At 39.8% G+C, this 14,847-nt stretch overlaps 1 protein-coding gene across 2 annotated transcripts in view; it reads left to right on the top strand.

The window, feature by feature from the left end:
• The window catches only part of ttyh2 (tweety family member 2), a 57,170-nt gene that overhangs the window by 17,630 nt on the left and 24,693 nt on the right, over window positions 1-14,847 (top strand). For both annotated transcript variants that reach the window (XM_051417859.1, XM_051417860.1), the window contains exon 3: window positions 5,937-6,048. In XM_051417859.1, coding sequence (XP_051273819.1) covers window positions 5,937-6,048 — 112 coding nt within the window. The remainder of the gene's footprint in view (window positions 1-5,936; window positions 6,049-14,847) is intronic.

Below are 14,847 nucleotides of genomic sequence, written 5' to 3'. Positions count from 1 at the left end.
TCCCACAGCCTTTACTTTACTCCACACTTCTCTTCACCAGTGCTGTCCTGTCCCTCTACACTCAGTCCTGTTCGTCCTCCCTTCTTCCTTCTGTCTCTGCTTAAAGTCTTGCCGCCCTCCGCTCTAATTATGTTTGACAGTGGCTGGAGTTGATACGCCGGGATGTCCATCCTAATTAACACTGCTGAAACCAGAGCAGATGTCACTCAGCCGTGGTTGCAGCCCTGCCCATGGTGTAGCACATTAACTGTGTAATTAAACTGTACTGTAACTGATCGAGCTGCTCATTCTGAGGAAATCTGAGCTCTTACAAAGGTACTGATAGTTTGGTGTACTCTAATTTAACCATTGCAGTTAACATTAAATAATAAACTAGTTTGAATATTAATACACAGTAATAGATTGGTACTGTTTTTCAGGCTGTATCCAATTTAAATCCAGTTTTGCCTCATTGCATGGCCATATTTAAATACAGTGTTTCCAAAGCAGGCTTATATAAGGTTTAAAATGTACATATGTTTACAAGTATAACAATTTAGAAAGAAAATGCAGCACTTCAAACTAAAAATAAGCAATTCTTCTTCCAGATCTTAGAATGTGCATTCAATGAAAATTTGAAGGTAATAGTGCCATCTGTTTCTTTCAGTATAGTGTATAGGATGGCCCTCATCTTAGACAGTAGCTGTCGGTTATTGGTCACAATAACTTCCTTTTCATTCGTCGCTCACGGGGGAATTTGAGGCTAGCATGTTTGCAAACACAAAAACCCCACAAATAATTAATTCAGACTCATAAACTAATACAGAATGTGATAATGGAAAGCAAAAAAGGTGAATTACACAAGGGTTCATGGTAATGGGCCATCTGTAATTGACAAACAATAGCCAACAATGCATTGGCACATTATGTCTAAAAGTGTATTTATCAGTCTGTGCAGAAGGTAAACTGCCCGCCTCTTGTATGGCAAAGGCTCATGGTCTCTAGAACTATTATTAATGTTACTTTAAGTATTCATAAAAGACATGCCACTGACAATCTCACATCCCTTTTGGTATTAAACTGTGCAAGGGATCTCTATGTTTTGCCAATAATTTTATACCCGAGGTTAACGACAACTTACAATCGGTTCTTGTCCCTTTGACAGACAGATGTAAGCCAGCAAATAAATACAATCTAAAATACTTTCAATGTAAGAAGTATGAAACCATGTCATTATTCTCAAGTCTCCAATCAAAGTAAAGACACAATGACAGCAGCGTTTCCACTGCTTATGTAAATGGTTTTATAAGTTATTCTCTTTTCCAGGGCACTTTAAATATTTATTTGTGTTTGTTTATTGTGATAGGTGCCAATCAAAAAGCGGAATGGAGGACAGAAGAAAAGGGAGAGATAAGCTGTGTGTTTACATGATATCAGTTCGCTCCGTTGGATCCAGAAGCTTTTTTTATACAATGCCTCCAGTATCAGCAATGAAAGCATACCAGCAGTGGTATTCATTCACTTTTTTGAGGTCATCTATTTTTAGTAGCTGACAGTTTATAACTTGTTTTGCATCTCAGGCCTTAATTTGGCCAGTTCTCTAGCTCTGACAACAGAGATGTGTGCATGAAAAATGTAGAAAGAAGCTATTTCCATTTTTATATTATAGGCCTGCTATTAAGGGAATTTTTGGTGGCCCTTGCTGAGACTTCAGGGGGGGCAGAGTAAAATATAAAATTCTATATTTGTCATCTCAGCAGGAGTCATTGCTGCCATTTTTGGGCAGAAACTCAAATATTCAAACATGTCTGAGTGTATTCATACTAGCTAAGGGCATTTTTCTGCCTCAGGCTGAAGCTTTTGGTTCCCTTTCTGAATTCCCCTCAATGTCTTTTATCCACTTTGTCATTTATCAAGATGACAGTTTGGACTTTTGCTCGTTACATGCCTGCTCAAATCTATGATATTCTTTCTCTTTGGATTAGACCGCAGATATTTCAAGGAGCAGCACAAAGGGAACTGGAAGGACACAGAGTGAAAGAGGGAAAAGAGTGATATTCTCTCTCTTTGCACATGCCTCTCTGTCCTCCCAGTTTCTGTATATTAATTAGTTTCTACCCTTAAACTATTTGCATGGTTCAAAGAATGTATTTACCGCCTGCTTTTATTCAGTCCGTTTCCTGTGACTGTGGCATTAGAGGATCTGTTTACACAGATGAAAGGAGAGCAACTCCAGTGGTATGTTTTCTTTTGTAGGTGATGTTTCTTGGTGGGAGCGAAAATACATCCAACAAATTAAATGTATCAGTATATGCGTCATCAGCAGTGGATTATTATTAAATGTGGGAGCACGAGGCAAGGCAAATCTTCTTTTATTTGTTTTTGGCTTTTTTTTTTTTCTGTCTTGCTCTGTTTGTCACATTGTCTTCCTCTCTGCTTTTGTGTCATCTCAGTTTTTGTCAGTCTTCCTGTCTGCCTATATACAGTATCCACGGTCTGCTTGTATCACTGTCAGTCTGTCTCTTTTGGTCTGTATCTGTCACTTCCTGTCTCTCTCCAAACCTTTTTGTTTTCACATCTACTCTGTGTTTAATGTGTCTCCTCGTCCATTTTTTTCCGTGAGGGTTATGTTAAAACCTGCAGAGTGGGTGGTTTACCTGCAGGGGGTCAGTTAATGAGGCTGTCCTTGTTGTACTAATTAGGAAAATAGCCCCTGTTGTTGTGCTCCACCTGCACTCAGATTCGACCACCGCGCTGCTGCACAGCTACAACAGCTCTGCCAGACTTTCTAATTCCAGCTGAACGCTGCAGGAAGCACCATTGACCATGGATTTATAGTCTCCCTTTTCTGCTTAACACTTATCTGGAGCATCAGGGAAGAGTCCACAAGGTTAAGGATACTGCTGTAGGTCTCAATTAGTCTGACTCCTGCTTACCTTCCCTTTGGTACTGACCTGACCTGCCTCTTTCCTTCATCTGGAGCATGTTTTGTAATGGGACAGTGGTGGTTTATAGCAGCGATTCCCAACCATGGGTACTTCCGCCGTTGCTTTGGGGGGTTTGTGGAAAGATTGCGGAGTAGAAATCTGGATCTGAATTTTAAAAACCTACTCATACTGAGTCAGCTTTACCTCAACAATGTGTGTTGAGTGTGTGTGTGAGGCCTAGTTAGCAAGCAAGCCATTTTAAGCCACAGTTGGTATAAAAACAGCTTAGCTTTAAGTTGAAATAGTTAGCTAAAAGCAATGGATGAAGAGCTCAAACAGTTAGCTTAAAGTAATGTATAACCTATATAACCTAGTTAAAATAGTTAAGTAATAGATGCACATTTAAAATAGTTAGCTTAAAGTAATGGCTAAATGTTATAAATGTTTAACTAAGAGTAATGGATAAATAGTTGAAATGTTAGCTAAAAGTAATGGATACATGGTAATAGCTAAAAGTAGCTAAGGGATAAATTGTAAAAATGTAAAGTAATGGATTTATCCATGAAATATTTAGCTAAAAGCTAAAAAAAAAAAAAACAGTAAGGGGAATGGTAAGCTAAAAGTTTTTGGATAAATTGTTGAAATATTTAGCTAAAAGTATTAATAAAGGATTTATCCAATTAAATATTTAGCTACAATTAATGCATAAAAGGTTCAAAAGCCAAGAGTAATGTAAATGGTTAGCCAAAGGTGGGGGGGCACAAGGTTGAAGTAAGTGGTGAGATAGCTATAAGTGGATGTGGAGATCAGAGGAAGCTGTATTGATGTTTTATGGCTTGTTAGATAAGTGGAGAGGAGACCACACACTCATAAAACCTTGTAGAATTAATGAGGTTATAAAATATTGATTCATAGTAAATCAAAGTGAAATCGCCATATATTGTATCTGCTCCACGCTGGGGAGCACTACTCCTCCCTGCTTTATATTAATTGCCATTGATTATCAGATAATGTAGCGAGTTCTTTGTCAGTTTCTGTCTAGCTGCACAATGTAATCTAGTACAGCTCTGCAATAATGAAGCTTATATTTGAGTCCAATCTCTGTGGTCATTATATTCTAATATTATATAACATAATATAAGAAGCACATTTGAATCCAGTGAAGGACAATTCAAAAGATTCACAAACTACAGCTACTAAAAAGAAATGCTTTGGTACAACATGTCATCATCAAAACCCCAAATGAGACAGTGTTCATCCCTCAAGTAGAGTTTCAGACGCTTGGAGGATCTCTGCCGATGGTCAATGAGGCTTGGAGGCTCATGGTTGTTTAACACCTTACTTAGACACTTTATTTTGTGTTGTCCCTGTTGAATTGGATCGAACTGGACGTGGTGTACTTGATCAACGGGGGGCTCAGTGTGTAAAGAGTTCCCCCCAGGAAATATGTCAGCGCTGGTGCTAAACCATGTCATCTCCTGAGTCTTACACATCCTGACTGCATCTCATTTTAGGATCAATTTAGTGCGATGTGTGACGATTTAACCAAAAGCCTTACTCATTGTACATTTACTGGCTGTGTCATTTACGGACTTGTTTTCCATGAATGTTTTATTTCATAAAAGGGTATTGATTTCCTCTGAGGTTAGCATGGGCCGTCTTTATTTCAGGTGAGGCAGCCCACCTCTAAAACACAGAAGCAAATCTTGGCATTTTACTGCATTAAGATTGTTATTAATTTGTTTACCAGGCCTTCTCTTCTTTACCCTAGCTAGAGTCCCTGATGTAACATGGACATCATTGTCTTTGCAAGAGGATCTTGTCCAGTGCCTTCAGTGTGTGTTGTGAGACATTATGTTTCTCCATCTGATTTAATTGTGGGGTTTATGTAGAGAGCAATTTTGTAGCTGTTTTCAGAATCTCCTCATATGGCAGCACAATGCCACTGCACTTTGGAGAGAAAAAAGATACTCAGAGAGACTACTTAAGAGTGTGCATTTATGGTGATGATTATTTTGTTTGTGCTGATGCTCCAGCTGAACAAATGAAACCCTTGGATGACTGAATATGCAAAAGCGGTTTCAAATATATGCACACACATTCCAAAACACTGTATTGTATAATTTCTGGTTCAAAGAGTGTTGTTTACGTAAATGAACACAGAAACCCAAACCGTTTGTTTCAACTTCTATGGATACAGTATATTTGCTTTGCCTGCTGTAGCGAACCATTCAGTTCTGATGTTTGCATAAACATGTCCATGCACACATATTTCACTTTCAGTTGTGTGGCTTTATATATTTCTTAAAAAGATATTTTTATCACATTGTAAAGTAAAAGAAGCAAGTTAGCTTTTGTGTTGGACATGGGTGTTGAATGTGAAGCAGAGAAACAATTTAGGAAGAAGCACAATCTCTGAATGAGTCTAATTTTATCTCTCCCACAACCTTAATTGGCTATGAAGTCTCCAAGATGCTTCACCAAGACACACATATCAACTCTGCCTTTTCAATCCGCTGTCATTCATTCTGTCTGGGTGACTATGTTTACCATGACAATTAACTATTGAATGGACAAAAACAAAATCTCCATCTCCAGAGATTGTCCCAAACTGCCTTGTTACCTTTTCCCCCCTGTTTATCCAAAAGTCAAGGTTGGTGGAAAAAAATGATGATACTGCTTTATGATAATGCCCAAATGCCGGGGTGAAAAATAAGGCATGAAATATTCATAAAATATAGTGTAGGTGTTGTTTTCTCTCGTGCCACACTCCTTGTAGGTAGTACATCTCTGCCGCAAGATGTCATAGTGGTTTTATAACAAAGAAAATCCTTATTTTTACAACCATTTGTTAATTCGGCGACTGTTCTTATATTGGCTTTGAAGCTGACAAACGTTGTATTCAGTGACCGAAAAGGACATCTTCTCAGACATACAGGATTTACAAGCCAAGCCCCGTTGCTGTTGTACTCTGCTCCTCATTAATTTAACAAAGGCTTACCTGTCCCTCCATGCCTCCTCTCTCTGCAGCGTCGCAGTGGGTGTGGGTTTCTATGGCAACAGCGAGACCAATGACGGCGTGTACCAGTTGACCTACTCCCTGTACAATGCCAATCACACACTGGGCGGTGTGGACAGTCTGGTAGGTAAAAAACACACCTCCTCATACACATCAAACGCATGCATACCCCGTAATGTCTGAATGAATGTATGAATTAAGTGGCGTCATGTTTTTGGTTCGTTAAAACAACCTGAAAAACGTCAGTTTGTGTTATTTCATAAAGCATACAATTTATAGATGAGAGACTCGTCTAGCTAGAAACAAACAACTCTGAGTGTAGGCTTCAGAAAAGCTGGTTGTGATGTATTCACAAACACAAAAACACACACTCAAGACGGGAGGAAAGCCCAGAGGACTCAATTTAGTATGCCTTTAAATGTTTTTATGGTCTTTTTATGGCTTTTTACCGCTAGACACAAATTGACAGTCTCTCCACACAAAAACTCTTTCCTCCCAGACAGGGAACTCTCTCTCACACACACACACACACTCTCTCACCCTCCCTGCTCCACCTTCTCTCTGCCACTGTGGCCTCGGCAGAAACAAAGAATCGTGTCTTTCTTCATGCTCACTTTAGCTCAGTATGTGTTTCATGTGTCTATTTTTATCTGCCTCACTTCCCATCTTGGAGACGCTCATCACACTGACTCGCTGTTGCAAATTTCACACTAATGACAAGGCGTTTTTCTCCTTTTAGTCTAGAGTCAAACTCAGAGAAGTTATAGCAGTTGGATGTTTTCTCTCCACCAGTGTTTTTGAAATTTTGTTTTTGAAGTAAAATCTGAATTAAACTCTATTCAAACGTGAAAGTACTTGGCAATTTGGTTTTGAATCTACAGGATTGTGTTGTCATCTGAGCAATGCTCCTGAGACTTGAGACTTTGACTTGAGTCAGACTTGGGTCAGAAAAATTATCTTTGACGCTGAACTTGGACTTGTATAAACACAGCTGTAAAAGCAAGATATTCACATGCTGTGTGTTTTTGATTATAAACTGGGACCTAAAAGACCTGCAATGGACTTGAAGTTATGAAGACTTGTGACTTAACTTAGGCTTTTTTGGTCGAGGACTTGAGATTTGAGACCTGAGTCTTGACTTGAAACTTTTGTAGATTGACTTAAGCCATGTATAAATTGACTTAACACTAGACTTAACGCTTGTGTACATTGACTTTAGACTTGATTAAGAATGGGAATTGATACGATTTTAATGATACCAATGCAATGTCATTACCAATTCCCTTATTGATTCCTGATCACATTTCAGTGTGGAAAGACTGTGAACACAGTCTGGAAAAGTACAGTTATTGTAGTTTACATATATATAAATAATAAATAAAGCCACGCTTTTTCCTCTCCACCGTGACTCCTTCTTGTTGCACTTATGCATTTGATGTCATTGATTCGCACTGCGCAACTGTCAGAAAAACATACCGGCATCGATAAAAGGAATTGATAAGCTTGGAAGCATACAATTCTGATGGATTTGACAATTTGGAACCGGTTCTCAGCTGGAACTTGTTCTCGATTCCCATCGCGGTTGAAACTTCAATCAGTCGTTTATTAATAACATCATGGCCAAGGTCGATAATGCATGTTGGGTAAGCTCAATTCAGCAGAGTCTGTAACATCAAACATAGGCAGATATCGATATCACATAAGACACAATGACAGAACAGTATTCACAGACAATATTCACAAGATTGATACAGGAGTTTTAAATCCAGGTTCCTCTGTCAGAGTTAATGAGAAGGATTTATTAAGAGTCTTTATTACAGTGGATAAAAAACTGTTAAGGTCAGGAACCTATAGCGTCTCTTAGATGGCATCATCTGAAACTTTGCTGTGTTGATTGTGCGTTTGTGGTACAGTGATTCAGCTGATGGGGGGGTGGGGGCAGTAATCTGAGATGATTTATTGACTACACGCTGCAGTTTTTTTGCGTGTGTGACCGTCCGTGCCGCCGTACCCAACTGTTATGGATGAGGTGAGCTTGCTCTCAGTGATGGCTGTGTAAAACTGAAAGGAGGAGGCTTTGTTCTACTTTCCATTTTTTGAGCTGTCTTAGGAAAAAGGCCTTTTTGGTAATGCGCGATGTTCCATTTGAGTGTGTTGCTGATGTGTGTGCCAAGAAATTTGAATGAGTCAGTGATGGTGGGTTCTCTTGAGACATGTATGGGGGTTTGGGGAGTGGGTTGTGCCTGAAATGTTTAATAAGTTCTTGTGTTTTAGATGTGTTGAGCTGGAGGTTGTTATCAAGTGACTGCCTGGGCTATGTGCTCACGGTATCAGTTGAAACTTGAGACTTGTACAGATTGACTTGAGACTTGACCTCAGACTTGACAGACAGATTGCCTTGAGAAGGAGAAGGGACTATTCACAAACAGGTCCATTATCCGTATGTGAGAGAGAGAGTAAGACAGTGGGGCAAAGGGCGGTGGGGTGAATCAATGCACTGTGCGCAGCTCTTCAGTGAGATGAAATATTAAATAGTAAAAGATATGTGTCAATATGTTGGTTGATATTGTTGCATAGATTAATTTGACTTGAGAATTGATTTTAAACTGTGACCAACAACATATTAATAGCTCTTTTGTCAACATTAGCTGTGCGTTTCCTCGTGGTTGTTGACCAGCGGTGGTCCTATGATGGTGTCGGTGCAGGCAGAGATCCTGGGTGACTTGCTGTCGAAGAGTAGGGATTAAGTCTCCATCTGTGTTAATGGAGATTAATGTGGTTGTATGTGAACCACTTAGTTTGGTGACTCGACATGGCCTCAGTAATAAACACTTTGCTGAGAGGGTATAGAGCCGACAGCACGCCCGCTGCAGCACTGTGTCAGGACTTCTTACGCTTATGATGAAGGAAAACAATCTTGGATTTTTAATGGAGAGTAGTTCTTAGCTGTCTGGCTCTGATTGACGCTCTTAATAAATAATTTAAACTGGAAACATGTAAGAACTCTGTAATTCTGATGAAGAGCAGTGGAGCTGCTGTAGATTGTCAACAGGGATTAGTTCTCACATGATTTGCAGTAACCAGCTAACATAAACTATACACATATTAGCCTTTTTTGATTAACTACATTTAATCGATATAACCACATTTTAATCTCATATTACCTTAATACAGATACAGATAAATACATCTCTAGATTGAGTGAATTGTTCACTGAGTGTTTTCTGTTATTCTTGTGAAGCAGTCGGCCAAGTTCATTTCTCAAAGTCACATTAGCAAGAGGAGAGAAATCATTAACATATAGTTCAACAGAACGCTTGACAGTGTGTTCCTGTGGGATGTGTGAACTCATGCAAACACATAATTGGACATGGTGGCTTTTATTTTAGCATCTTGTGTGCGTGTGTGTGTGTGTGCATGAGTGAGTTCATTGCACGCAGCTATAGACTGTTAAGGAGTCTAGTTCTTGAGTAGGACAAAGAGCCCAGTGTGCCACACACAGTTCCCAGTCTCCCCCCACCTAATCAACCATGAGCCGAGGAGACAAAGCCGTTTGATGGGGAAGAACAAGGAGCACTGCTAGCCTGTCTGATTGGCAGAGTCAGGACTGAAATCTGTATTGAAATCATTGACAATGAAGGCCTCACTGCCGTTTGGCCCACACAAATGCCTTTTAGCCCGGCTCCAAGAGAGTTTAGAAGTGAGTTTGCTTCTAAAGAAGGTATATAAGAGAGGAAAGGAAGGAAGTTAGACTCATTATCAGCTGATGCTTTTACCTCGGCTACCTTGATTAGCTACAGTCTAGAATATATGCTTATGATGTGTATATGAACTCACACGCACATTGTCACACAGAGACATGCAGTGAGAATGTGAATTACACAAAAGACATGCATGCTATTTTCAAGTCTTTCAAAAAGAAATGCAAGAAAAAACATCACCAGGGCTGTATAATCTGGCAACTGGCCCACCAAGATTCTTTATCTATGCTGTAATGGGACTGATGTGACATTTGAAGCATTTAGCCACACTAATAATAACTTTATTGTTTGGAGCTGGGTGTTGTGTGAGAGTTTGGCAGCCAGCAGTCACCCGATGGACTGGGTCGATGTCTGGGCAGTCACTGAACACTTTTGGCCGGAGCATTAACACGGTTTGGAAGTTGGCCCACTGCATAATTACAAACATGCCTTATTTCCAGATCATTCCCATAATACGCTTTTGGAATAATACAAAATAATATGGTATTCATAATATGAATACTTATTTTTGGCTGAAAAACAAACTGAATTCTTTGTTTTCGTTTTGGGGCGAGGTCGAAAGATAATGCACTTGAGGGTTTACTGGACTCCTGCTGTTGTTACCTACATATGCATATGCCTAGGTTGTGATTCATAGTTCAGTGTCACATTTCTCACGTTTCCCGATATAATAAAGTAGAATAAAACTTTTGGAGATACAGTGCCTTGGGATACCCCCCCCCAGAAAGAGCTGTACAATGTGGCTTGGAAAAGGTCATCAGGGCCACCGTGCAAAGCCTGCAGCCATAAGTGATGGAAAATTGAAAGATATGGATTTGACTCCTCTTGCCAGCTCCACAACAGTAACTTCAGCTATAATACAAAGGAGAGACACCATCATCTCTCTTCTACCCCACAATTTATTGTAATTAGAGTCTGGTGATTCTTGAAAGAGAGAAATTGTATCAGAGAGACTTAATCTTCTCCTCAGTTGTTTAGGAAATAGAAAATACTTATTAAGCGGTTGCCTGCCCTGGGTGCAATTGTAAAGATCTCTTTGATGCGTGTCTTAGTATCTGCGCTGGCAGGTGCAATCAAGCTGAGATTTACTGACAGTTTTGCTGACATCCTTGATCTCACATGGTCGGATGACCATCCTTGTAAAGCTGAAGGGAAACTACAGACACTGGGCCAGAGGTCATCTCTGCTGCCAAACCGCTTTCCGCCTCTTGCTCTCTTCAAAAACTGATCAAACAGACGTTCATAGAGTGGTTGGAACTGCTCTCATCTACTTGTGTATCACAGAACTCGTAGTAAACAATTTTAGCGTGACGATCCCACTTCCTTCAGTCAACAACAGTTTGTGTGTGGGTTTTCCAAAGGTCGTAATTTAATGCCTGCTCTGCTCAACAAAACCATAAACACCTGTAAGTCCCTCTGTGGGACAATCTCTTAAAAGCTCTGTGGTCATCAAGTATCTGAGAGGGGAAAAGGAGGTAGGGAAGAATATATTTTTAAAGAGATGTTCTGCTGAGCTTGGTTACCCAGCAGAGAAGATGGTCTCTATCTTTGGGGTGACCGAGCTGCTGAGGCACTTCAGACCCATGTTCCATTTCACGCTCTAGCTCCCACATTCAATTTTAATTGAAGAAAGTTGCTCCACTATCAAGCACAGACAGTGAGTTAGAGCAGGAAAAATGGTTTAATCCTATATCTTAACCTTTGTTTTACTTGAACAAATATGCTCACTGGTAGTCTTTTATCAAGCAATTACTGAACCAGTATATAATATAGTGGAAGTGAGTCTTGGATGAGAAGTCGGTGGCAGCCATGGGGTGAGAGCTGTATGCAATTGGTTGGTCATTTGCAAACTGTAAGTAACAGATCCCAAGTTTGGCCCTTTTGGAGTCTGAGAAGAAACAACATGAAAGCAAACTTTGGCAAGCTGTTTTCTGTTTCAACTAAGATGGATTCTCTCTGGGAGGTTTGTGTCTCTCTTTTTCCAGAGTCATCTATGAAGCATCATTTCCTCTGAGTCCGTGTACCAGCCCCAACAGACTTAAAGATAGAGATCCAATTCTAGTGAAGAAAGTGATATTTCTATTCTGTGGAACCTGAGAGGCAGAATTGTAATGTGAGGGCCAAGACGTACACAGATAATTCAACAAAAGAAATATTTTAATTCTATTTCTAAACCTGGTCTTGTTATTCAGATGAAGATAAATGATTTGATATCAATTATTATGTGTTACAGTAATTGTTTTCCATGTATAATGCTAGAGTTCTTTGAAATGTCATGATATGATTTATTTTAAGCATATGTGAAAAGATACAAAGTTTCTTGTGTAATTAGGGATACGATTTTTATAGTAGAGCCAATGTGGCAAGGAAACAATGTGGGAATAAATGACCACCACCCCCACCACGCTGCTGAGGATCTTTAACATACATGCTCGTGTAAAGGAGAACCTTTAAATAATGCCCATTGATCTATATGTTTCTTCTCTTTCCTCAAGCCACAATCCACATTTGATATTTGGCAGCACATTGTCATTTTTTCAGCCCATGGCCACTTGTCATTTGTCGCTGTTTTGCCATTTATCGTGATTTCTTGTTTGTTGTTTTCCCTCTGGCGTTTGGAAATGAATATCCCACAGTAAAATAGCTTTGCACCGAACACACTCCGGTACAAATTGTTTGTTTAGAAAGATGTGAAGCTCACAGTGCTTCTCCATGTCCTCAAAACATAAGACTGAGATAAAGACCGAGAAGACTGGGACTGGGAATCATATCTTCTTTATCGGTGCGGATCACTTACACGGTGAGGATCAAACCAAGACAGAGGAGAGATTAGTTGGATTGGCTGTCTCCCCAGGCGTTTTAGATAAGATTCTCACACAGGAGGCAAGGATCAGATACATGCCCATTTCTCATCTGCGATTTCATCTGCTCAGTCTGAGGAGGAAGCGGTTTCGATGAGTGATCCGATAACAAACTACAGAGCACCACAGGCCTGTGATTATGATCCCAGTGGCTGCTTCAGTGTGGGTCCTTTTTTGTGTTTTAGAAAAAATATTAAAGCCCTATATGTAGGATCTTTATCTGATTATAACATATTTCAAATAATTCTGATGGCATTATATTTTGTTTGTTGAAGAGTGAGCCAGTCTCAGTGATAATTGGAACAGTTGAAGAGTGAGCCAGTCTCAGTGATAATTGGAACAGTCTTGCTTTGAGTCCATTCATTACAGTGTCTTTTTTCACACTATAATCATCAGATTCTGCACATAGAGGCTATAAATAATAAATATAAATAATTTGGTCCTTTAGAATATTGATCATGAGTTTTTTCTTTTTTTTATCTCTACAGACAGATTATATTACTTTACTTTTTTTTATATTACTATGTCCGAACCTGCAACCCCTCAGATGGGCATCTTTTATTAATAAATTGATGGATGTCCATTAAATTTGGTACGCACAACCATGGCTTACAGAGGATAAATCATAATGATATTCGAGGTCTCCAGAGGATACTTTGTAATAACTTTGGTGATACTGTAACTTCCAATCTATCGGCGTCATTAGATTAGAACTAATGACATTCCCATCAACCTTATCTGTACTCTGTGTTTAGTGCTCATTAGCAAATGTTAGCATGCGAAAAAGTTAAACTAAGATGATAAACCATGTAAATATAACTTTCTAAACATCAGCTTGTTAGCATAGCATTTAGCTCAAAGCACTGTGCCTCACGGAGCCGCTAGGGTGGTTAGACTCTCAGCCTCATTTGCAGCCGTCTAGCGTGGGCCGCACGTTGAATACAAACCCATCTAATTATTTCCACCCAACCTCTCCTCGCCTCAGCTTCGGCAAAACCCCATCCCTGACAAACACAGCAACAATATGAGTTTTCGCTCCTGTGAATGCCAAGTACCCAGAGCTGAATGAAAGCATTTATTACCCTTTTTAATTATCAAATAGCAGGATGTCTCTGTGAATGCCATTTCCCTGTAAACAACTTCTCCCTTCAAGCAAAGCACAGAGTAATTAAATCCAAGGAAATTGGTAGCGCCTGTACAGGAGATGTTCGCTCCTCACATACAATCTGGTCTTGCTGTATTTGGTCGACAAGGCAAAAATCTGATGTGTAAAAATAAATGGTCCAGCCTGTATTAGTTCTGTTTGTTGTTTGCCTGAGAGGATCACATTTCCCCTTGGGGAATGGATTAGTTGCTATATGATTACATGGCTTAAACAAGTAAACAAACTGTTGGTCTCATTAGTAAGGTATCAGTTTGGAAAAAAAAGTCTTACAAAGAGCAGCAGTTGTGGAATACAAAACTCCAGCGCCAGCAAACCTACTATTTCACCTCTGGGCGTTCTAGTTTTGGCTGGTTTCCAAGCTGAACTGTTTACTTAAAATGGACCTCTTCACCAACACCCACACTCAGTATTCCAACTCTCCCACACTGTCCCCTCTCTCTGCTCCGCTGCTGATTTGGCAGCACAGACCAGCCTCATGTTTAGGCTAATCTCACCTTTGGCCACTTTCTTTTTTGGGAAACTTTCTCAGGCAGAAAAGTTGACCAAAGGCACCCACATGAGCAGGATTCTGTGCCGTGCTAAGCTCTAAGAAAAGTCTGTCGATACATGATTATTTCAGTAGAAAGATGGAGGATATAAAAACATATTATCTCTTCCAACTGGTTTATTGGTATAAAAACTTGCTGTTACCAGAATGGTACTCAATCAACAATTCCGTTACTTACCAATGCATTATTATGCCTCATGAATTCAGTTAATTAGGTCATGAGTTTTGAATAAATTAGTTTTCATGTGAGCCATGCTGGCAGCTCTGTGAGGCTGTGCGTTGACACATCAGTGTTTTGATCTTAATGCCAACATCAGCTAATCTGACTGCACCAGATTGTTTGCTACACAGAACCATCTGGGAAGTATCCATTGGAAAGTGCTTGGAAAATCAAGTCATGAGTGAACTTCGGTCAGATCAACGAACCGCATAGCGTGGTCAAACTCTCACTGAAGCCAGTCAGGAGGAGAGCGAAAACATCTTTTCGATCAAGAAGAGCCTTCAGTGCTGTTCTTTTCTCTTCCTTCGATGAACAAATACTCTCCAGATCTGATATAACTGATGCTGCCACCATCTACGCTAACTTCT

This window comes from Dicentrarchus labrax, unplaced genomic scaffold (genome assembly GCF_905237075.1).
Source record: "Dicentrarchus labrax unplaced genomic scaffold, dlabrax2021, whole genome shotgun sequence".
NCBI classification, from domain to species: Eukaryota; Metazoa; Chordata; class Actinopteri; family Moronidae; genus Dicentrarchus; species Dicentrarchus labrax.
Note: the sequence above shows the minus strand (reverse complement) of the source record. Positions and strands in the feature narration are given on the sequence as shown.